Source organism: Narcine bancroftii, chromosome 13 (genome assembly GCF_036971445.1).
Source record: "Narcine bancroftii isolate sNarBan1 chromosome 13, sNarBan1.hap1, whole genome shotgun sequence".
In the NCBI taxonomy this organism is placed as follows: domain Eukaryota; kingdom Metazoa; phylum Chordata; class Chondrichthyes; order Torpediniformes; family Narcinidae; genus Narcine; species Narcine bancroftii.
The window spans coordinates 33,489,191-33,514,418 of NC_091481.1; the positions used below are offsets into that span (position 1 = coordinate 33,489,191).

At 46.2% G+C, this 25,228-nt stretch overlaps 1 protein-coding gene across 6 annotated transcripts in view; it reads right to left on the bottom strand.

Annotated features, from left to right (window-relative positions):
• Positions 1-1,222: 1,222 nt before the first annotated feature.
• Positions 1,223-25,228, bottom strand: part of sox5 (SRY-box transcription factor 5) — a 418,360-nt gene continuing 394,354 nt past the window's right edge. For 4 of the 6 annotated variants that reach the window (XM_069909081.1, XM_069909077.1, XM_069909079.1 and 1 more), the window contains 3 exons: positions 24,544-24,720; positions 6,970-7,186; positions 1,223-1,932 (listed from right to left, as the gene is read on the bottom strand). In XM_069909081.1, the coding sequence (XP_069765182.1) occupies positions 1,626-1,932; positions 6,970-7,186; positions 24,544-24,720 (701 nt within the window). In that variant the 3' untranslated portion in view covers positions 1,223-1,625. The remainder of the gene's footprint in view (positions 1,933-6,969; positions 7,187-24,543; positions 24,721-25,228) is intronic. The other 2 variants (XM_069909078.1, XM_069909080.1) reach the window with 1 other exon arrangement.

Sequence of the window (25,228 nt, forward strand, 5' to 3'; positions counted from 1 at the left end):
AACAGTGGAAATATTTTCACGCCTGCTGATTAAACATCATAACATGACATCACTAGGACTTAAAGAACATAAAAAGAAAAAACTGTTTATAGCTAAAATACCAGGCTTAAATATCAACAGCTACAAAATGCTGCATTGAGAATCAATTAGTTAGAATGGAGAAAATAAATTATACATAATTTACTAACTGGGGAAAAGCTGACCATCATTTTACGCTATTAAGAGGCAGTTAAATTGAAAAATACAGTCAAAAAATACAAATTAAACACTGACATGCAGAATATGATCAGCTAATCCACCTATAACAACAAAGCCATTTTACTTTCACTTATCCAAAATTGCATTTTGGGTTGGGTAGGGATTAAAAAATTCAGACTCCCAAAATCTATTGGAGGTACCATCGCCTTCTTACAAGCCAAGTAAATGCCAACTTAGTGCCCTCCCTCAAAAGCGGGAAACTCCGTGAGAAAAAGTCTCGGATTCTGGGTTTGCTCGTCCCATCGGTGTTTCCCTCCCCCCCCCCCCCCCCCAACCTCCCTTCAGCGTAGGTTTGGTTGAATTATTATTTTCTTTTCGTGCTATAAGTGCTACAAACTCGGAATTTTATTCAGCGTGGAAATAGGAGAAAGTGGGAGAGGCTGGTGGGAAACAGAGGCGAAATGGCAGGCTTTGTGGGAATGGATGTTGAGGACACAGTTTCATTCCCTTGCTTTGCTGTCATAACCTCTGACACTCGATAAAGTACCATAATACCCTCTTCTCTCAATATATCGGTTTTACACTCACATGCACGCATACACGAGAGCACTCTCTCACACCCAGACACACACGCACGCACTTCACATAATAAAAAGTTTCTCGTGTCTTTCATAGCTCTCCTTTAACCTGAGAACTGCTCCTATAGTTTCCCACAGCTTGCTGGTATGAAAAAGTCTCGGGGATTGTTTAAAATCCGACAAGATCCTTAATTTAACACTGGAGGAGAACGCACAAACTAATTCCAACATTTACAAATTTTGGCACTTACTTGCAGTTGCTTTTTGAAATGGCGTGCAACAACAACACACACACACACACGCACGCACACACATGTACACAATGAGGGAGCAACAGTATTTCAATATTCAAGAAAATAGATTCCTTTGAAACAAAGGTAACTCGAGAGCAACAAAAAAAAATTGTTTTTCCTTAATCCATCCGAAAACAAGAATTAAACAAAAAGAAAAAAAAAACACCTTTTATTGTGGCACAAAATAAACAAAACACATTCACAAGCCACTTGTTGGCACTTTGTACCTGAGTGAGAATTTTATAGAATCTTCTAGAACGACAGTCGCAAGTCTAGACAAAGCTCAGGAGGGTAAGACTTCATTCAGTGCTTGGGAATAGCAGCTGATATTACTGGCATTGTTTTACCCATAGCTTATCATTTTTCTCATGCCTGCATCAGAGGCCAAAGGTCAAGTAGTCAGTTGAGTTCTGACTAGATCTTAATTGTTAAGACTAAATAGTTTTAAATAACAGTCAGTGTATTGGGTTGACAAACTGTGCTTGGCCCTTGGTGGGACACGTCAGTCTGGCTGACGTTAGTTAACTGGTTGGCAGAGGTTTCCGGCAGCATCCCTTCAGTCAGCTTGAGCCGCCACGTGATTCTCATCCTCGCTGCCGTAATCCGCGTCGGGGTCATCCTCGTCCTCGTCCTCGTACTCGTCGAACGTGCCTCCGTTCATCTCGCTGACCCTCAGCTCCTCCCTCACGTGGCCTTCCTCAGCCTTCAGGCTGTAAGCGCTCTGAATGACAGGCATGCTGGGCTCCGGGCTGCTGGACATGCTCGAGTGCTCAGAGGGGATGCGAGGTGACGGCATTCCTCCCATGGCAATGGCACCAGGGTACACCACTCCTGCCGAGGTAATCGGGATCTGGCTTTGCTGCCTGCCAACAAGAAGACAAGCAGACATTGACAATAGAAAGTGATCTGTTCCAAGGCTGACACAGAAACATGGAAAACAGGTCTGGCATCACTAGGGGAGATGAGGGGGAGGTGCGTACCGCACCAGGTGACGCCATCAGAGGGGGTGATACCAAAATGACTGTCTATAAAATGTTTGTGCTGTGTTTCACTAGAAATTTACTATTTTTACAAAAAAATATCCCTGACGTTAGTTATAACAGCATCAACATTTTTTCCCAAGCCCAGCTGTCAATATACCTACGAGGGTAAAACTTGGTGCTTTTTGAACCTTCTAACAAGCTCCAGTCAGAGGCGTCATGATTACCCAATGTAGAGCTCGTCGAAAGAACCAAAGACTTGTTGATCCAAACCAAGGCTTTTATTAGCAAAAGACAGGAGCTCTTCACACGTGGCCGACCAGTCCGGAATGATCCGACCTGGCTAGGGACACAACCCTTTAAGGCCCAGACAATAGGTGTGGCTTAGCTCTCAGCCAATCGCTGTAAGCACAGTCTAGATACAGTAACTATATACACTATGTACATTGGTGATAGATCTGTACTATCACACCCAATGACAATGACGCTTCGCACCATGTAGTTTTGTCCGCCCGCGCCACAAGCACGCGTTGCTGTTCTCGTTGCTGCTGGGGTTTTTATACTTCAGATCTTCTGGTGTTTTAGCTATATTTGGTGATTAGTAACGCATTTCATGGAGCAATAAAGTTTAACATTAAAATCAGCATATTTTTGATGTAGTTCTCAAACATTTTTATTTCTAATTCTTTTGTTTTCTTATCGAATGTTCACTTTGACCACATGAAACAATGTAAAGGTAAACACATTTAGGCTATGTATATGATAAGGTGTTGTAGAGCTCGTCGAAAGAACCAAAGACTTGTTGATCCAAACCAAGGCTTTTATTAGCAAAAGACAGGAGCTCTTCACAGGTGGCCGACCAGTCCGGAATGATCTCATCTGGCTAGGGACACAACCCTTTAAGGCCCAGACAGTAGGCGTGGCTAATCTCTCAGCCAATCGCTGTAAGCACAGTCATTACATACTCTAGATACTGTAACTATATACATTGGTGATAGGTCTGGATTATCACAGGTGTAATTTGAATTTTGCTAGTTGTTTATCTTACTGCTATTGCCGTTACATTCCGTGATCTACAGGATGTACGAGTAACATTAGTACAAAAAAACATTAAGGATTCTGTAGGGTCTGGTATGGGAGGAGGTCCATGGGGGGAGGGGGTGGGGGGGGGGAGTTGACAACATGAGTTACAGCACTGGGTGGCACCAACCCGCGTGACGCCACTGAAAATAAGCCATTCAACCTCTTGAGTCTGCACCACCATTCAACACGATCACGGCCGACTTCAGTACCTTAGTCCTGCTTTAGCTCCATATCCCTTGATCCCTTTGGCCAGCAGAGCCACATCCAACTCCCCCTCTGATTATATTCAATGAGCTGGCCTCAGCAATTTCTGCAGAAGGAAATTCCTCAACCCTCCAAGTGAAGACGATTCTCCTCACCTTCGACCGAAATAGCTTCTGTCTTAGCCTTGGACAGTGACCCCTTGTTCTGCACTTCCCAATTCTTCATGCATCTAACCCGTCAGAATTTCACAAGGTGTTAATGAGATCCCCTCAAAATTCCAATGTAGAATTCTAGCCTGGTCAATTCTTTCTTCAGAGGCCACCCAGAAATCAGTCGATGTTACATTTTGTCACATACATTGACACATATTGCCATATTAACCTTCCCCATTATATGACTTTTTGCATTCACATATGATTCATTCTCCTGTGACAGCACCTTCCAAGCCCATCGTCTCTACCCACGAGAAGACGCAGGTATGGAAATACGGCCTCTTTGGAAGTTGCCCTCTAAGCCACACACCATCCTGACTTGGAAATTTATCACCATTCCTTCAATGTGGCCGTATCAATATCTTCAAACTCCTTCTCTAGCAATATCGTCCAAATAGTAACACAAGACTCAGGCCATTACATACACCCCTCCCTTTCCCCTCCATCGACTCCACCAATAACCCCTGCTGCCTTGGAAAAGCTCCACCCAACATATTAAAACTCATCCCGTCCTGCCACAATCTCCTTTCACCTACACCCCACCCTCTCAAGAAGAAGACCCACGAGTGCGAGTTCATGCACAATTAGGTTCAAGGACCGTTTCTCTCTCCCCCCCCCCCCCCACCACCCCCAACGATGCTGTCTTAGCTCCACATCAACTGATCTCACTCTGTCGCTCTGCCCTCCTGGATTGCATCTTACTTCTGAGACTATGTCTGAGATGTCCATCTGGTCTGCTTCCAGAATAACATCCATCACAGCATCTTGCTGCACATGACAATAAACTTGAACTTGAGCACCTCAAGGACTGCAGCAGCTCAGGAACGGAGCTCACTCAAGGGCAGACGATTACATGATGGCTCAGCCCATGAACCCCACATCCTTTAGAGCATGGAATGTTACAGGCTCTTCAACCCCCAATGTTGAGGTGACCTCTATATACCTTTAAAAAATGAAACCCTCCTTTTCTCATAACCCTCATTCATCTTTGTGCCTGTCTAAGAGTCTTTTAAATGCCAGCATCCACCACCTCCACCCCTAGCAATACATTCCAGATAATCACAACCCTCTGTGCAAAAAGCTTACCCCTGACGTCTTCCCCTATGAATGAACAAAGATGAAAACGCCCCCTCCTATCACTAGTGATGTTGTGGGTCATTGGTGCACGTGGGATTCTCAGATAAATTCATATGATGGCTGGCTTCATGGTTGATGACTCTTTGATAGACCCACCTTTGGTTCCTTCCCCCCCCCTCCCCCACCCTTTCCAGTGCCAGAAAGTGCATTTTCTATTCCCATTTGAAAGTTATGACTGAATCTGTAACCTGGGTAATGGATTTCAAATCATAGTCGTATGCTGTGATTTATAATTGAATTAGACAATTGAAGAACCTCAATAATGGCGCTGAAAAGCTCGGGAAAAATTCACTGGAGAAATCACTGCTGTCACCAGTAACATAATAAATTGGCTCACAACTTCAGTTCCCTTCTCGGAAATTTTGACAAAAGCTCAATTATTTATAAAATAAGCCAGCACACACCCTCCATCTGCATTTGTTTGCCAGTAGTTGGGATGTACGCTGAAGTAACTATCTGTATTATAATTGTGTGAGGTCAGTGCTTGGTTGCTGTATAATATCATCAAATAAACAGCATGAAAGGCAGATGGGCTTCAGTTAATTGTGAATATTGGCAGCGCATCAGTTCCATCAGCCAGCAGTGTCCTCGCGATGAGTCACTCCAAGATCTGTCAGCGCCTTCGGCTGTCGTTGCTCAAAGCCATTTCCAAGGGGGATGGTTTCCATCACCCGGAAGGACCAGCGTAGCGAACACTCGGAGACTCCATCACTTCCAATTTTCTCTCCCTCTTCCACACTACCTGGTTTCTGGGCCAAAACCCTGGCTACTGGCAATACCTTCATTGTACAGCCTGAGGCGATACCTTTTCAAGGATTCTCAAGGCATGATTACATTAAAATGGATATAATGGAAATAATGATTAAAGTTTTCACTTTTGCCTCACTGTAGCAGAACCTTGATGTGTGTGTGCAACAATGATTGTGTTTTAAGGCCGTCCTCCTTCTAAGTATCTTGTCATGTTTGGAAGCAAGGTGTCAGAGGCAGTGTGTGAAGAACCCTCAAATAAACCAAGGACATTTTGTTTGAGCTCCTTGTTTCTCAAACTTTACCCTCAACAATGGGTAACTTTGGAGATATTGACCATACATACATGCAGATGCCCCATGTAAAACTATAGAGGAATTTCACATGTATCGTCAAAGCACTGGTGGAACTCCAAGACGCATTATATTTTGGTTCCAGTTTTCTTTTTATCGCTTTTGAGATTTTAGGATATTTCAAAAATGATGAAAAATCACTGCTCACAGTGTTGGCGACCAAGATTAATTTCATTCTTCGGTCAGCAATGTATCAGGTAGGTTTCTCCAATTGGTCACTGGTTCTCAAAAAGGTGCCGGTTTGAACCTCTGGTGGAAACCCTGGTGTGGGATGGCTCTTAGTGAGCCTGCTTGTGATTGCCACTGCAACATTTGCAACTACAGGTACACAATCCTTTACCCGAACCCTTGGGGGTTCCGAATTTCGGATTTTTCCGCCTTTCAGAACAAAAGCCAGTTTCCCCAGATTTAAGCCCACCCAAATTGTACTGCCATATCCACCCCCTTCCAGTCACGCTGGCGCCTCTCTCCCCACCCCTGCCCTCCTGAGTCGCACTGTCGTGTCTCCCTTCTCCCCCCCACCCCCCCTCCCCCCGCCCAACCTAGTCGCACTGCTGTCTCTCTCTCTCTCTCTTTCCCTCCACTGTACCAGCACCAGGAAAAAAAAAATGCCAGCTTTTGGAGATTACCTGTACTTGGAATGGCTGGTTAATCTCTTGATCCAGCTCATGGCCACCCACCTGGAAGTGTTGTGCCGGTCAGCTTATTCCTGCCCGCAGACCTATCAGCTGTTAAAGACCACAGGAGCAAGAAGCAGAAGTTGACCACCCGGCCTGTCGAGCCTGCTCCATCATTTCATAAGATTGTGGGCTCCACCTGCCTGCCCCTAACCCTACCTATGTGAAAATCTATCTAATTGTACGGTAAATACATTTAATGGGACAGCCTCCACTGCTTCCTTGCATGGAGAATTCCAAATATTCACTACTCTCTGGGGGCAGCAATTCCTCCTCATTGCCGTTCTAAATCTTCTCTCTCAATCCTTGAGGCTATGTCTCCTAGTTCTTGTCTTGCCTACCAGCGGAAACAACTTTCCTGCCTTTATATTGCTCATCCCTTGATGACTTTGAACACCCCCAATTTTACTGGGAGAGGCTGCTTGACCCTCACTTGTAGAATCTACTTAACAGCTCAGGGCCAGCTTTGCAGACAGTGCAAAATCAACGAACTGCGACCTTTCTTACCCGACAGTGAAAAACTGCCGCATTTCTTGGCGCCTGTTTCGCATCAAAGCTTTGTACTCTCCAATCCTCAGCTTCTTCCCGTCCACCACACAAGTGCGCTTTGGCCGTGGTTTGTACTTGTAGTCGGGATACCTCTCCAGGTGCTGCTTACTGAGCCTGGCTTGTTCTTCATAGTATGGCTGCTTCTCCAGGTTGGTCATGGCCTTCCAGCGAGACCCTGCAGAAGGGGGAGAGATTGGAAGTGGTGAAGCATGGAAAGGGCATGGGGCATTAAGAAACTTCTGCGGCTTGGTTTCCATCAAGGTTAGCATTTACCTTGGAAAAAAAACCGATAGACAGCCCCCAGGTTCGAATCTGCCACGGTCTGTAAGGCGTGTCTGTATGTTCACCCTGTGACCTGTGTGGGTCTCCTCCAGGTGTCTGGTTTCCCCTCCCTCCAAAAATGTACACAGTCAAGTAGGTTAATTGGGTGGAAATTGGGCAGGGTGGATTTCGTGGGCTGGAAGGGCTACTGCATCATTAGAATTAAAAAATCTTAAGATAGTCTGGCTTATTTAATCGCAAAAGGAGAGGTGTGTCTTCTGGCCACCTTGCCCCGTGAGAATGATTTATTGTCGTGCTCAGTCCATTTTCCCAGTGTAATCCTAAATTGTACTTGGGCTCATTAATTATGATAATGAGTTTATTCTCATACACATGCTACAAAACACATAAGCACTGAAATTCTTACTTTAAAAATACAGCACAGCCAGAGGCCTTTCCTCACCTCGAGTCCTTGCTGACCAACTACTCCAATTAACCTACACCTGTGATGCACAAAAGCAGATAAAAAGCTCGAGAAAGACTGTACAACAGGCTTTATTCAGTTAAACGTCTCGGCTACAGTGGTAGCTGTACTGGTGGCTCCCGAGTGACTGGCTCAGGAGGGGCCGGCTCAGGATTATATCCCGGACAGTTGATTGACAGCTAGCCAGGTGTGGTCTGTCCTCTGCCGATCTTCCTGCAGGATACAGAGATCACCCCCTGCAGTAGGCTAGTGGTATATCACCACAACAACACTCCCCCCCCACCCCCCACCTCACACCATGTTTTGAAGGGTGGGAGAAAACCGGGGCACCTGGAGGAAGCCAATGCAGGCACGGGGAGAATGTACATGCTCCTTATAGACAGAGCTGGATTCGTACCCATGCTGCCTGTGGCTGATGCAGCTAAACAGGAAAATAAATCAAATCTACTGACTAAATACTAAAGTAATTTTACAAGCCAACAAGTGCGCAAATGCTTTGACTGTGAATCAGTGTTTGCATGGGGAACAGGATGAGCCATCAGTGTCTTACCATGTGGAAACAGGCCCTTTATCCTACCTTACCCGCGCCGACCAAAATTTCCCACCCACACGCAGGGGCGTGTCTGTGGAAAATGGCACCCATGGCAAGGGTGGCCGACCTTTTGTATTCCCTGAGTCAAAATAAATGGTGACAAGGAGGCCTCGCAAGGCCGGGCCTTGGTGGCCACCGTGTTGTATTTGGCTTCGGCCTTTTCATAAGTTGAGAGTGAATGGGAGGACGAGGAAGGGTGAACAGAGAGGAGGAGAAAGAGGTGCTTTTTCTTTGTATGTCGGTGGGGGTGGTGCTGGTAGGGGGTGGCAGTGCTGGCTGGGTGGGGGGAAATTGGAAAATCAGGGCTCTGTCTACGTGTAGTGTAGATAAAAGCTCACACTCGATTGGAGGGAGAACTAACGCTTTTATTAGCTTACAACACAGGCAGGGTTCATGAACAGGCTTCAGAGGAATTCTGGGTTTAGGCGGGAAACCAGGGTTACATACAGGCCCCCCGGGGGGGAGGGACCGGGAGGTGGGACCAGTCGTCATCCCAGTTCACTACACTATGCTAAATGCGCCTCCTTCCATGCCCCATTTCTAGTCATCGGGGGAGGTGTGGGGTCCACCGGGATCCCGGGGTGGTGAAGGAGACCACTGGGGGCCCGGCTGGAAAAAAATACTTTTTCACTATCCGAGGATAGTTTGTCTGACTTTAATCTCTTCTCTTCTTTTTGGCTTGGCTTCGTGGACGAAGATTTATGGAGGGGTATGTCCACGTCTGCTGCAGGCTCGTTGGTGACTGACAAGTCCGATGCGGGACAGGCAGGCACGGTTGCAGCGGTTGCAAGGGAAAATTGGTTGGTTGGGGTTGGGTGTTGGGTTTTTCCTCCTTTGTCTTTTGTCAATGAGGTGGGCTCTGTGGTCTTCTTCAAAGGAGGTTGCTGCCCGCTGAACAAACTTCTCATTGGCACCCAGGGCTTGTGCCATACCTTAGATAAGCCACTGGCCACACAAGGATCACTCTGTGCGCCTGGATTAGTGCAGAACCAACGATTCTCACGAAGCTGGACGTGACCAGAATGAAGTGGCCCACTTGAATGACATTTCACCAACCTCCCAAATATTAATTCCTTTCACCATTGCTACACCATCATCTACAAAATAAGGTGCCGCTACTGCTCCGAACCTATGATCTCTATCGCCAACACTGACGGGAAGCAAAAGCCCACACTTTGTCAAACGGCACACTGGTCTGACCTGCTGGTACTTCATTATCACGGTATTTAAATCCTCCAGCTCCCTCCCTAACATCACTCTGGGAACACCTTCACCAAAAGTTCTGCAGCAGTGGTTCACCAACGTCTTCTTAAGGACAAATAGAGTACAAGTCACAGGCATTACATCAGTTCAGAGGACAGCTCGTCAAGGGCAACTGAGGATACATATTATGTGTTGGTCTTGCCCATCATACAACCATATTTTAATAAAGAACAGCTCCAAATAAAACTAAGATTCCTCACTTTAAGCCCAGGATTTGACTGTCCAGGATTTTAATAGATGGAAACACGTGAACATCTGAAATGGACAAGTTCTTCGAATCCTAGAGCTGGGCACTGCAAAGGGGCAGGGCATCCCATCCAAAGTAGGGAAATGAAGGGTGAAGGCACGTGGAGTCCACAGCGAAATCATTGATGATTTCCGTGAATGGCAGAGCAGGCCCAACGGGCCAGATGGATGACTGCTGCCTCGTGCATTCTTAAAACAATCCCTGCCCACTGCACCAGCACCATCCCATCACAAGTGCATCGGAAATTCTAAGCAGTTCTGCCTTCCTACATGTCCATTCGTCCATTCTGCTACTTCTGCTTGCTTCTGCAGATATTATATCTTTAATACGCCTTCCCCCCCCTCCACCCCCTATGATAGGACATGACCCTACAGGACAGTGACCATGGCAGTGGACCAGCAAGGCCCTCAGTAGCTGAAGGACCCACATAGGCTGTGCACTGCCGGAGATTAGATTGTGGGAACCTGCTATCAGAACCAGAATTCGAGAGGGGGCAGAGGACAAGAAAGGCTCCCGAAAGGCCTTGGGCATTGAAGGCTTCCTGATCATATCTGGAGTCTGTGCAGAGGCTGCGGGAGCGCTGGAGGTGAATCCATGGGTTCTCAGGGACTCTGAAGGGACGCCCTTTGTGCCTCTTTCTCCTAATGTTAGGGGCACTGGGCAATGCTCATGGTGACGCATTATTTTATATAGGAAAAAGTTGGAGTTTATCTTCATGTATGTTATCTTTTATGGAACCATAATTTTCAGCAATTTTGCACCTGTAATGCATATTAATGCTGCCATAAATCAGCAAATTTTGTGACACATTCTTGACAATAAGCAATTTACACATCATCGTCATTCAGGTGGCCTTGCCGTTCAGAGTGGGCAATCATGTCTATCCATCTGTCACCATCTTCGACCCTCCGAATTGTGGCTGTTACCTCCCTGTTCTCACTCGGCAACTTTGAGCTGAGACCGCTGTGGAGGTTAGGTTCGCGATTGTACAAGGGAACAATCCTGAAGCGGTTTCCCGTTGCCGCCTTCAGTCACAGTGTCGCAGTGTCCAGACCAGACCGGACGGGTAACCCTGGCCCAGCGTTTTTACTTTTACAACCATAAATTCCAATCTGTAGAATCTGCTTGTAAAAACCATCCATCCTCTGCAATCCATGGCTTGACGTGACCCTGATTGGGAGGCTGAACAGGTGCCGCGTCTTGCCCAAGGGCGACCTGTAATCTATCGGACGGAAGGAGTGCCTTACACCTCCTTTGACTGAGCAATTGCGCAGCATCGATGCCGATATGTATGTAATTATTATTAATTATGTGCTGTGTATCATGTGCGTGCACTGTGGTTCGGAGAAATGCTGTTTTGTCTGGCTGTAAATGTACAGTTGGATGATAATAAACTTGAACTAACATGTTTCTTTTCAATTTCTAAACTCAATTTTTTTCTTAAACATTGCACTGGTGTCTGCCTCAACCCCCTTTAGCAGCATACTCCATACACCCACCAGTGTCTGAGTGAACAATTTACCCCCGAGGTTCCTGTTAAATCCTTCCCTCCCCACCTTAAATCTATGATTACCGATTCCCCTACTCTGGACAAAAGACCATCTGTGCTCACCGGATCTATTCCTTTCATGATTTTGAAATTCTGAAAGGAACCATCCCGTCTTCAAGCCTCCTGCAAAATGTATGTTTAACTGCACAGCAAAGGAAGGGATTCAGGAACTAGGGGCCACTGAGCTCCTCATCTGCCTGTCGATTCCTCTGCTGCTCCTCCTCTTTCCCCTAAATTGGAGCTTTGCTGTCCCATTCGTATTTGTCGAACGGGGGCACCACAGACCATCCGTCGTACACCTCATCACGGTGTCAAACGTCGGAGTAACAGGCCCCTCGACCCACCTCATCCATTCTGGCCGTTGAGTAGCCATCCATGCCAATCCCATTCACCAGCACGTGATCCGTGCACCTTGGCGATTGAAGTGTTCGTCAAGATAGCACGAGGTGACCTTCCTCCAACACTGTGCTCGAGGTGGCAGCCACCTTTTCATCAAAAACCAAGCAAATTTATTTTTAGACATACAGCACTGTAGCAGGCCATTTCAGCCCAAGAGTTCCTGCTGCCCAATTTACACCCCATTGACCAGGATGGTTTTGAACGGTGGGAGAAAACCAGAGCCTCCTGGGGGAAAACACACGCAGACAAACTCTTTACAGGTAGTGTGGGATTCGAACCCCGGCCCCGATCCCTGATGCTGTAAAGGCATTTCGTTATCCGCTACGCCAAAAATCCTTCCAAAATAGTTATAGATATTTATTTTAAATTACATCTTCATGTACTTATATACTTATTACATGCTGGCTATTGTGTGTGTGTATGTGTGCACTGTGGTCCAGAGACACACTGTTTTTGTCTGGTTGCATATGTAGTCAGACGAGAATGAACTTGAACTTGAAAATTCCTCAGATCCCTTCTGAACCTCTTACTCCTCCTGGTCTTGGACAACTCTGCATCGAGGAAAGTGCCTTGCTATACACCCTATCATATTTTTGTGCACCTCCTTCAGGTTCCCCTCGGTCCATCTCTCCTCCAAGGAATCCCTGAAATGTGTCCAGTAAACTAGAGGGGCATAAGCTGCAAAGGGCAGGTGGTTGCCCCGTGGACCTAATCTGGGTCACGCACCACTTGGCAACAGTCAGCAGGGCCTCGGGCGCACGAGGGATCAGATCTGACTTCAAAGCATCGCAGGGTTGGCTCTCAGCAGCTGCTTGATGCCATCCTTGCATCAACACTGTGCAATTTGGCCGGGCACTGCTAACAGAGCAGCCTGCCACTCAGGAAACTGTTGATTGCAGCAATGCACCACCTGCTACCACCTCCACAGTGCAACTCCTAGGCGACACCCGCCAGATATCCTCCTTGTTCACTCTTGGCTGCCCCATCGAACCATAGAACACTACAGCACAGAAACAGGCCTTCAGCCCATCTAGACTGTGCCAAACTATTATTATGCCGAGACCTATCGACCAACACCCAGACCATAGCCCTCTATACCCTGCCTTCCAAGTACCAATACAATGATTCTCAACCTTCCCTTCCCACCCGCAATCCACCTTAAGCAATCCCTTACTAATCCCAGAGCACCGATGGTGTAGGGATTACTTAAAGTGGGATGTGAGTGGAAAGATAAAGGTTGAGAACCACTGCACTATTTGGTCTCGATATACATGTATAGTTAGATGATAATAAAATTGAATTACAGCCACGTTATTGGAGCAGGTGAGTATTGGTTTAACATTACATTTTCCTGATGACAATACAGCACTTCTTCTGTACTGCCCTGCAGGGCCAGCCTCAATCAAAGCATAACAAGAACCTAGGACAGTGGTTCTCCACCTTTTTCTTTCCACTCACATCTCATTTTAAGAAATCCTTATGCCATCAGTGCTCTGTAAGGGATCGCTTAAGGTGATATGTGAATGGGAAGGGAAGGTTGAAAATCACTGCTCAAGATCCAATTGCTACTGAAATATTTTGCTTTGAGAAAAATTGTCATTGGCCCATTTCCTTTGGAGTTATTAAACCCTGCACATAACGAGTCAATGAGGTACGATTAAAACAGTGGGTTTCAAACTTTTTCTTTCCTCCCACATCCCATCTTAAGCGATCCCTTCCTAATCACAGAGCACCGATGGCATAGAGAATACAAGTGGTGTATGAGTGGAAAGAAAAAGGTTGAGAACCACTGGCCTAGAGGTCTCTCGAGGGCACAGCCTTGGAGAGAATTGTAGAGCAGAGAGATCGATGATTACCGGTGCATGCCACGCTGAAACAAGGGGACTGAGGTAACATTAAACCAAAGCTCATCTGGTCCAATGATGTAGCTGTAATTCAATTTTATTATCATCTAACTATACATGTATATCGAGACCAAATAGTGCAGAAGGAATTTGCCACGCTTGCCTTAATTTGTGGAGGGGGGGGGGGGGGGGTGTTGGACAAGACATTGAGTTCATCAGGCATTCCTGATAAATGGCTCAGCCCCAAAGCATCAAAATCCTTTTGCTTCCTATGGACGATGTGTGAACTGCTGAGTCCCTCCAGAACTTCTGTGAATTGCACAAATCTCTCTGAACAGCTGTACAAAGTGTTGGTTGGATTACACTTCTGATCACCCATCTATAGGAAAGACACCAATAAGTTGGAAGAGAGGCAAAGGAGATTCACCAGGATGTGGCTGGGATTTGGGTGCTGTGATTGGGAGAGGTTGGATAGGCTGGATCTTTATTTCCCAGACTGTAGAAGGCTGAGGTGTGACTTTATAGAGGTTTAATATTTATGAAAAAGTTCGCACCCTTTTTCCCGGAGTAGATAATTCTAGAACTAGAAGGCACAGGTTAAAGGTGAGAGGGGAAAGATTTAAGAGTGAACTGAGGGGCAACTTCTCCATCTTTTGTCTTTGGAGCAATGAAGAATGAGAGGTGACTTAATGGAGGTGTAGAAGATTATGAAAGGCTTAGGTGGATGGCCAGTACTTTACTCCTGGGGCAACAATAACAAATAAGAGAGGACATTTATTTAAGGTGAGTGGAGGAAAGTTCAGGGGAGACGTCAGAGGTAGGTTTATTTTAAAACACAGAGAGTGGTGGGTGCCTGGAGGTGGTGGTGGAGGGTGGTACAATCAAGACATTCAAAAGACACTTGGACGTATGAAAAAATAGAGCATTATGGGTGTGAGTTAAGTATTGGGGATGGATTAGATTGTTGTGGAGTAGGTTGACACAACATTGTGCTGGAATGCTCTGTGGGACCACAGGAAGCAGTTGCCGCCCTGGTTGTTGGCCCGCAGGGAGATGATGTTGCAGAGTAGATCCAGAGTGGCGGCAGCAAAGCCTCGTTGGGAAAAGGCCCTGGATCCATGGTCTCCCAGCCTCAGCACCCGAGGAGAGGAACGATGGGGGAAAAATTCGCCTCTCCCTGATACATCATCCCAACATGATACAAAGCAAATCATGGCAGTAAATGGAACAGTATTTCTCAAACTAGGAATGATTACACCATATTACTTGTTGGGAGCTTTTAAGGCATAATTTTGGAAAAATTATCACTCTCTTGCCTCGCTCAGTTGATTATGATGAGAGTCAATCTCTTTTAGAAAGGTCCTCACCCTTGGATCCAGCTCGATTCTGAGTAAGGAAAAGGAGATGTTGTTTCCAATATTTCTCCCTCCTCCATTTATCCCGGCAGTATGCAACTTGTTGAAGCATCGCCACACTCCTCCTGCCTTGGACCCCTGCCATAAGGTGGGTAATGTCCGGAGGGATACCGGCGTCCATTGAGAGGTCCCCAGCACGGCCACTGCACACTAGGGCTGTGTCACGCAGAAGATCGCCCTGCTGTGCAGTGAATCCAATAGGGAATTTAATCTTAGCGTCTGCCCCACTTGCTTGAAGCCACATTGGGGCCCTGAAGCTGATGTTAAGTTTGAAGTTATCATCTGACTGTACTTACTTAACCAAATGAAACAATGTTCCTTTGTGAGCGCCCACACGCATGCACATGCTCTGGTATCTCCTTCCTGATGGTACTGGGTCAAAGAGACTGTATGCTGGATGGTTTGGCGTAGCAGTTAGCGCAACACCTTCACTGCGCCAACGATCGGGACCAGGGTTCGAATCCTGCACTGTCTATGAGGAGTTTGTTCCTGTGTCTGCATCGGTTTCCCCAGGGACTCCAGTTTACTCACACCATTTGAAAGGTACTGGGGTGTAAATTGGGCAGCATGGATTTGTGGGTCAAAATGGCCTATGAGTGTGCGGTGAGCCTAAATAAATAAATAAATAATTCATCAGATTGCTATTTAAGCAATGCTCCCGGTGAAAGTGGTTGATAGAGAAATGGGAGAACTCAGTGATCTTCTTGGCCACTTTAAAATGATTACTGGCCCCTCGTTCCATGACTTGAACCCTTCAGGACCCCAGTGGTATAACCCATGGACTTTCACCCCATGCTACCTCATTAGTCGGGTATTGCAAGCTCTTTCTGATCTTATATTTCCAGCACCTGCTGTTTCTTTTTGGGCTTTGGGGCCAAGATGTGCCCTGCTCAAACACACTACGGTACGCTGTTGTGTCGTGATTTCAAAACAGCAACAACCAAGTTGGGCGCAGATCTGGGGTATTGCAACCGTCTCCCAAGTGCTGTAAAGGTGTTCCCAAGCATTGTTGCAGCTGAACCACGGCAATTTCTTACGGGGACAAATGAATAAGTCACTTCCTATAGTCTGCTTGCAGATGAATGATGGCGATCGTTTATGCTCTAACAGTGATGTCACACTACCTCATTGGCATGCTTGTGGGGGCACGCGTGCACGTGCATGCACATGCACATTCACACGTGCACCCACGCGTACGCACACGCATGCACGCACATGCATACCCATGCTCGCACACCTACACACATGCACATGTACACGTGCACACACACACACGCCCTGCACACATGTACATACCCACATTCCTCACTCACAAAAATATTCACACCCAACTGCACTCACCCCTTCGACATGTGCCAAATAATGGCACTGATTTTTTTCAATTCTAGTGTGGTTAAGCAAATTCCATGGTCAGCAATAATGAAACATTCTGTAAATCCCGTCTCATCTGTACGGTACCTCAACCAGCCTTGAGTTACTCGGGTGAAAGGAGTGTTGAATATTGCTTTGGGTATAGCTTTAACATCTGTTGTTGGCCCTTCTAAAGTTGCAGATTGGTTGATTTTAGTAATTGCTTTAATTGGCATGGATTATCCAATATAATGCTTCCATTAATTATCTTTGGTTAATACGTATTTTAGTACACACACCAAAAGTAGGTTTAATGCCAAATAAGCAGATTACAGCAGACTGCAGATGCTGGAATGTGGAGCAAAAACAATCCGCTGGAGATCCTCGGCTGCTCGACTAGCATCGGTGGGAGAAAATCTATGGCTGAAGTTTTGGGTCAGAAAACCCTTTGTCAACAGAGAGGGCACCAAGGACCCCCCCCCCCCCCACCCCCCAAGTCTCGATGCAGGGTTCCAGCCCAAAATATTTACCTCTTACTGAATCCATTGATTCCTTCCAGCCAATTGTATGTTTTTATTAAACACAGCAAAAGGAATTGATTGATAAAGTGCTCCTGGTCAGTAAACTGTCGGCAGCATTACCGCAAGATTATTGCCTGAGTTATAAGGACAGGTGAGATAGGCTGGGTCTTTATTCCCTAGAGAGGAGGATGACGGGTGATTTAGGGATGTTTATGAAATCATAAGGAGCTCACAGGGTAGACGATTTGAACACTCGGGGCCAGGGGTTTAAGGAGAAATTTAAGAGTGCCATTGATCTCAGAGGGTGGTCCTTACGTAGACTGGGTGGTCAGAGAAAAATTGTACAAGCGGGCACAATAGAAAGAAATTTGGACAGATTTGAGAAGCGGAAATGCTTCAAAGGATAGGGGCCACGTGCAGGCAAATGGGACTGGTCGACGTGGACCAAAGGGCTCCTATTCTATGCTCATGTTCTATGCAAGTGTCTGCCCCTCTTGTCAGAGAGAAGGTGGAACTGGGGCAGACGTGCACCCCCTTTCACACCGCCAATTCCGTGTGGGTAAACCGGCTAATTTAGTGGGTCCGTTCTCGGTAATTGCGCGGTGTGATACGTCCCAACCTGGCAGGGCGAGTTAAATTCAACCAGGCTCTGACACTTGGTGGGGATGAGTGTCAGAACCCGGCTGAATTAGCTCTCTAATCGCCTTCTCGCAGTGTGAAAGCACTACCTGCTCTCACATTGTCATTGCTGGAGGCGGAACCCCCCCCCACCTTAAAATGCCCTGACCAGGTAAATCATGGTGCAATGGGAAAGGTTCCCAAGTGCAACATACCCGGTAAATTTACCCACTTCCTGGGGGATTGGCAGTGTGAAAGGGGAGAGATTTCAGACCAAGTCACCGAAGCTGATTTAGGGAAGGAGGTTTCAGTGGATGGCTGAGAGAGATGGAGAGTCCCAATGAGGGAATTCAAGAGGTTAGAGAGCACAAAGGACAATATGCGCGAGAAGACGGAATTGGGGAGGGGAACGCAGGGAAACAGACGTACTGACTGCACATCGGCATCATCGCGGAAGACAGGGCATATCTCCTTTGGAGAGTGTGGGGAGAGAGGGTCCTGCAGCTCCTACCAATGGGCAGCTCAGAAATCCCATCACCAAATGCTGCAAAGTCAAGGTCGTAGAGATACACAGCACGGAAAGAGGCCCTTCACTCCCACTTGTCTGTACTGACCAAGCCATCGTCCCGTTTGCCCGCAGTTGGCCCAACACTCTCTCTCTCAGCTTATTCCCGACCAAATGCCCTTTAAAAGTTGTTGGCATTCCCGCCTCGCACAGCTTCTCCTGCAGTCCGTTCCATGTTTGCCCCACCCTCAGGCCCCCTCTCATCTCAAATCCATGCCCCCTGGTTTTAAACCCCTCAATTCTGAGGAGAATCACTACGACCATTCACCTCATCGACGCCCCTTATGGGAATTAAGTCGTAATATCGCAAAAGAAATGAACATTAAAAAGACGGCCATTGTTAATCCTTCGCAATAAATCAATTTGAACAACCAAAAATGAAAATCAACTCGGAAAAAGGTGTGATTGACTGGGTGCTCCTGCTTTGAAGTAGAAGACACAGTCAGTGTCCAACATGATCAAGGGAAAGGGGGAAGGATAGCTCCAAATTATTCCCAGCTCGTCCAGAGATATTAATCTGGAGACATTGTGAGCCGCAGCCGGGGTTCCCTTGCCAGGCTTCAGAGGATATCCACAAGCTGCACACCAGGGCCTCAATGAGATCGCTGCCCCCAAAGGTCTGAGTTGATGAGGTCCAGCCTTGTAAGCACACAGCTGCCCTTGCTTCCTGTTACAAACCCACAAAATAAAGGAGGAACGAATGAATGAACCGACACTGGTCCTTCTGAAGTACAAGCACTGAATCTGACGATGTTACATTCAAATGGTATCTCATTTTTGAATCAAATAAACTGGGCTGTGGAGTTATTTTTGGAATTACCTCATTCATGTTTTCTTGCCTGATGGTTTTTATGAACTTCTAATGAATAAATTTGCTTCCCTTGCCATGCCTTTGATCTCATAGTTGAAAGTAAATTAGTACAGGTACACAATCCTTTATCTGGAACCCTTGGGGGACAGCGTGTTCCGAATTTTGGATTTTTCAGGATTTTGGAAAGCCAGATTTAAACCCACCCAAAATGTGCTGCCGTATCCACCCCCACTCCCTTCCAGTCGCGCTGCCATCTCGCACGCCCCCACACCCGCCCAACTCGCGCTGCTGGTCTCTCCCCATCTCCCGTCCAACTCGCGCTGCTATCTCTCTCCCCATTTGCCGGATTTTGGAGCTTTCCTGATTTTAGATGTCCGGATAAAGGATTGTGTACCTGTAATCGGTTATTAAGCACAACTGGTTAGACAAAGGCTGGCAGATGAGCGGCATGTAGCAGTTACAGTGCCAGTGATCTGGGTTTGGATCCGCCACTGTCTGTCAGACATTTGTATGTTCTTCCTGGGTCTGCGTGGGTTTCCTCTGGGTGCTCCTCTCATACTTGGAGGATGTACGGGGTGAGTAGGTCAGTTGGTCACATAGGTGTATTTGGGCAGTGCGAGCTCACGCAGGAAAAATGCAAACAGCGCACGGGCAGTCCTGCAACCTGGACTACTGAAGTGCTGTGTGACAGCAGCTCTACAGGCACCACTGTTTCAACATCCCCAATAGTCGAGCTTCTGTTCACAGAAAGACCTTTATGACAGCAAAATGTCCCTTTGCAGCAGTACCAAACCTCAGGGGGGAGACAATGGGGCAGGTGACCCTAAATTTGGCCAAAGAACCAAATCTTGAGAAATGTCTGAACAGAACATTTCGGGAAGGAGTTCCAGAGCCTCGGGTGAAGCCACAGCCCCCAGTGTTGGATCGAGAAATAATCTAGAAATTGGACAACTATTGGAGGGTTTAGACCTGGAGGAAATACGTTAAAGATACAAAGTCACATTTATAATCCTATAAACTGCTTTATAGGGTGACAACAGCTCTTTTTTTTCCATTGGCATCCCAGTTAATTGGCTGTGCAGTGTCCCGGGATAGGAAGCCGTTTGTGTTTAACCTTTAACCGGGATACTGATTGGTTTCCCTGGGGATCGGAGAGTCCACCTTCAATGGAAACGGATGACCTTCTGCTCCTCTTTTTCCACTGGTTTAATTGATACACTGGCATCACCTGACACTGGGGATATGAGGAGGGTTTGAGGCCGTCAATCCCTGGCGTAAAATGATGCCATTTCATGCCGGTGCGCTGACTGTTTTCACTGGACGCTTAACTGGTTAATTCCCCATTAATTCCTGGGACAAGATGCCAGTGGAAAAGCCGCTAACAACTCTCAAGGCACTGTCAGTCCACAAAGAAATATTACCAATCCCATATTGAATGAATTCTAACTTTTGCATAGTCTCTTAAATATCTGTAATTTTTCTGTACTAATTTAAAAAAGAAATCATGTAGCACAGAACAGGCCTTTTCAGTCCATGAGCCCATGCAATCCAAATATAACAATTAACCTCCAATCCTCGTATATTTCAAATGGTGGCAAGAAACTGAAGCCTCCAGAGGAAACCCATGCATACATGGGGAGAATGCACAAACTCCTTACAGACAGCATGGGATTCGAACCCGGATCTCTGGCGCTGTAATAGCATTGTGTTAACTGCTATGCTAACCATGAAACATCCAATGTGTTTGTCTGGCTAGGAACCATCACAGTCATGTGTGAAGCTAAGGTTTTGTTTGTGTTTGAAGAAATCCTGAGAAGCTTTCTAAAATGTCAGCTGAAACCTCAAGAGTCCGGTAAAATGTCAGCCTGCGCTTTCCACTTATCATTGTTCTTCTAGTAATTTGGCCAGCTGTGTTTTGTGCTCCAAAGTTAAACCTTTGGAAAAAGTTCAGTTGCCACCTTGGGTTGATGCATCTATTCTGAAAACAGAACCTTACCCCATCTGGATGTAGCACTTCCTTCACACATTTCATAGAACAAATCGGCATAGTTCAGGCCCTTCGGCCCTTGATGTTGTACCAACACATATATTCCTTCCTTTAAAAAAAGTACTAAACGCTCGATTTTTCTTTCATCTATGTGTCTGTCTAAGAGACTCAATGTTTCAACTTCCACCACCATCCCTGACAAGGCATTCCAGGCACCCACAGCTCTCTGTATAAACACATTACCCCTAATGTCTCCCCTAAACTTCCATCCCTTCACTTTGACGCAGTGTTCCCTGGTGCTTGCTGATCCTGCCCTGGGAAACAAGTGAAGGCTGTCCACCCTATCTATGCCTCTCATAATCTTCAATTCTCCTCTCATCCTTCTATGCTCCAAAGAGAAAAGTCCCAGGTCTGCTAACTTCCCCTTATAAGACTTGTTCCCCAGTCCATCCTGGTAAATCTCCTCTGCACGCTCTCCAGAGCTTCTACATCCTTCCTTTAATGAGGTGACCAGAACTGAATGCAATACTCTAAGTGTGGTCTCACCAGAGATTTGTAGAATTGTAACATGAACTCTCTACTCCTGAATTCAATCCCCCTATTAATGAATCCCAGCATCCCATAGGCCTTCTTAACTATCCTATCAACCTGTGTGGCGACCTTGAGGAATGTGTGGATTTGCACCCCAAGGTCCCTCTGTTTATCCATGCTCTTGAGCGTGTTCTCAGCCTTCTGGTTTGTCCTTCCCAAATGCATCACCTCACACTTATCCAGATTGAAATCCATCTTCCACTTTTCTGCCCAACTCTGCATCCTGTCAATATCCTCTTGCAATCTTTGACAACCTTCACCTCCATCCACGACTCCTCTAACCTTAGTGTCATCTGAAACTCACTGACCCATCCTTCCACCTCTTCATCCAGGTCATTTATAAAAATCACAAAGAGCAGGGGTCCCAGAGCAGATCCCACTACTCACTGACCTCCAGGCAGAATACTTTCCTTCCACTACTATTCTCTGCTTTCTTCCTACAAGTCAATTTTCCACTGATCCCGTGACTCATGATTTTCTAAATGAGTCTCTTGTGGGGGACCTTGTCAAATGTCTTGATAAAATCCATATAGACAACGTCTATCTTCCTACCCTCATCAATAACTTTTGTTACCTCCTCAAGAAACTCAATTAGATTCAGGAGACATGACTTTTCTTTCACAAAGCAAATGCTGACTATCCTTGAGTAGACTATACTTCTCCAAATTCTCATAGATCCTGTCCTTAAGAATCCTCTCCATTAATTTACACAGCACTGACATGAGACTCACTGGTCTATGATTCCCAGGATTCTCCCTGTTACCTTTTTTAAACAAGGGGACTACATTTGCCATTCTCCAATCCTTTGGCACCTCCCCTGTGGCCAAGGAGGATTTAAAGATCATAGCTACTGCTCCAGTTATCTCTTCTCTCACTTCCCACAGCAGCCTGGGTACATCGCGTCCAGCCCCAGGAACTTATCAATCTTTATATTTTTAAGAAGATCCAAAACTTCCTCTTCCTTAATCTCCACATTGTATAGTACAAAAGCCTGTTCAATTTTGACCTCACTGTGATCAGGGTCTTTTTCTCTTGTGAATACTGATGTAAAGTGTTCATTTAGGACCTCCCCAACCTCCTCTGTCTCCAGGCACATTTGTCTCCCTTATCCTTTAGTGGCCCCACCTTCATTCTCGTCATCCTTCTGTTCTTTGCATACGCATAGAACGCCTTGGGGTTCTCCTTAATCCTACATGCCAAGGCCTTCTCATGACCCCCTTCAAGCTCTCCTGAGTCCTTTCTTAAGTTCCTTCCTAGCTACCACATACTTCTCATGAGTCCTTCCCATTTCCAGCTTCCTCTATCTAGTTACTGTTGCAGTTAGCATGGTGCTTTTAAATCACTGATGACCCGGATTTGAATCCACTGCTGTCTGCAAGGAGTTTGTACGCTCTCCCTCTGTCTGCGTTGGTATTCCCTTGGTGGTCTGGTTTCCTCCCACGTTCCAAGGATCCATGGGGTTAGTAGGTTAATTTGCTATATGGGTGTATTTGGCTGGCATGGGCTGATGGGGTGGAAGAGCCTGTATCTTTCAATACTGAGCCTCTCAGTTCAAAGCAGCCTATTTGGACTCTGAAACAAATGCTAAGAGATGGTCTTTAGGAAATGGAATGGAGCACATATCCCCATATAATGCACATCAATGATGCAGAGGTGTCTATCAATGAAGCTCTCAGAAGTATATTTTTAAAGTTTTAGACATACAGCATGGTAAAAGGCCATTTTGGTCCACGCCACCCAGTTACACCCGATTGACCTACACCCTGGTACGATTTTGAATGGTGAATCTACAAGGAACATGTCAGGAGTGTGATAGTGTCATCTTGCAACTCCCTGGATCCACTGGATCTGTACTTACGTATATGGCAATAACCCTAAATTTAAATTTGAGGGAGAGAGAGAGAGAAAGTGAGATGGGGAAGGAAAGAGAGGGAGAAAGAGAAAGAGGGAGAGAGGAAAGGGATTGAGGGGAAGGGAGGGTAAAGAAAAATAGAGTGGATGAGAGGAGAGAGAGTGAGAGAGAGAGAGAGAGAGAGAGATATCTGAGACAAGACTGAGCTCATAAGCTACCATATGCCATGTTCTAGTCTCAGCTGTCCTTACATGCTGGGCTCAGGCCAATCACTTTCCACACAGCAAGGGTGGCAGAACCAGAAGGGAGAGTCAACCCGACATCCTTCCGAGTAACTGCATAAAAAGGGCAATGGCACAAGGCTGAGAGTGCTTCAGCTGCCTGGGCCCTCTGCATGTCAAGTGTGTTCCCAAGAATAGAGACAGACAGTTCAGGCCCCATGCGAGGCAAGATTGTGGCACTCAAGGTTCTGCCAGTCATGCCAATCTATTGTGTTCTTCAGATACCGAGCAGCGTTTGAGCTCCTGTTCATTTTTAAACTGTGTGCAAAAATAAATGCCAGAGCCCTCACTTCCGCAAGGAACTACCCTCCACACACCTCCTAGTAGCCTGTCTCTCCCAATCTACAAAGTAAGGGGCAAAAAAAAAATCCAAATCCATTTGAAACACTATGGAAAATAAATAAAATGAACATTACCTCCCACTCTCTGGCTGCTGGGCAAGTTTTCACTATTTTGACATTAAGGACGCTATTTCTTACTGAAAAATTGTAATTCAATTTGGCAAAGTCAAAGAATAAGTAGCTCACAAAAAGAATTACATGGTTGTTATCTGTCAGGCTGTCAGGAAGAATTACACAGATATTATCATCTTAACAATTCAGGCTACCTTTTGTCTTCTGAAGAATGTTGTTTCTCCTCTCATTTATTAATTAATCACATCTACACATAACTTCTATTCTCCTCCCTGACAACCAAACTTCAGGCTCAGTGTTGTTAAACGCTATTTAATTACAAACTATTGAGCACAAATGGTTATGATCTTTTGTGATGTTACTGTTGTCCTAGTTTGATCAAATGCTTGCAATTATGTAAATAATTATGCTTTCAATTAAGAGGAATAATAAGGTAATTACACTCCCCCCACCCCCCCCCCCCCACCACCACAAAAGGCTGACGCTTACCTAGAATTTTACTGATGTTGGAGTTGTGCATGTCGGGAAAAGCCTGCAGGATCTTCCGCCTCTCGTCCTTGGCCCAGACCATGAAGGCGTTCATCGGTCGCTTTATGTGAGGCTCATTGCTGCTCCGACCTCGAGCTTCCCGATAAATCCTGGGCTCTGACACCCCCGCATTTCCTGCTGGCGACAGTGGAACAAGGAATGGTTAGGCCAAGGCACGCTTTGCAACCTTCAATCGGGTGACCTTAGAATGGCAGCAGGAAGAAACAAAGCCGCTAGGCTCATCCGCTAGTGCTGACTTCTGGTAGGACCATCCCATCAATTCCATTTCCCTGCCTTGCAGATTATTCCCTTCCAGGCCTATCCCTTCCCTTCTAAAAGCCATGATTTCACCACCCCTACAAGACAGTCTGTTTCAGAACATAATCATACCCCGTGTAAAATATATTTTTGCTCTCTTTCCTTTCTTTCTGCCCAAAATTTGAAATCTGTACTCCTGCTCCCTGATTCATTTGCAGTTAATGCTGACCAAATCTTCTCTCAATCTTCATTTTCCTCATTGTTATTATTAGGAATCTCACTGCGTGTAACTCACGCATACAGCACTTCTAACACTGAAACAATGTTCCAGGGGCCTTCTCAGATGCGAAGGAAAGAGATTTTAAAGCAGTGGTGCTCAACCTTTTTC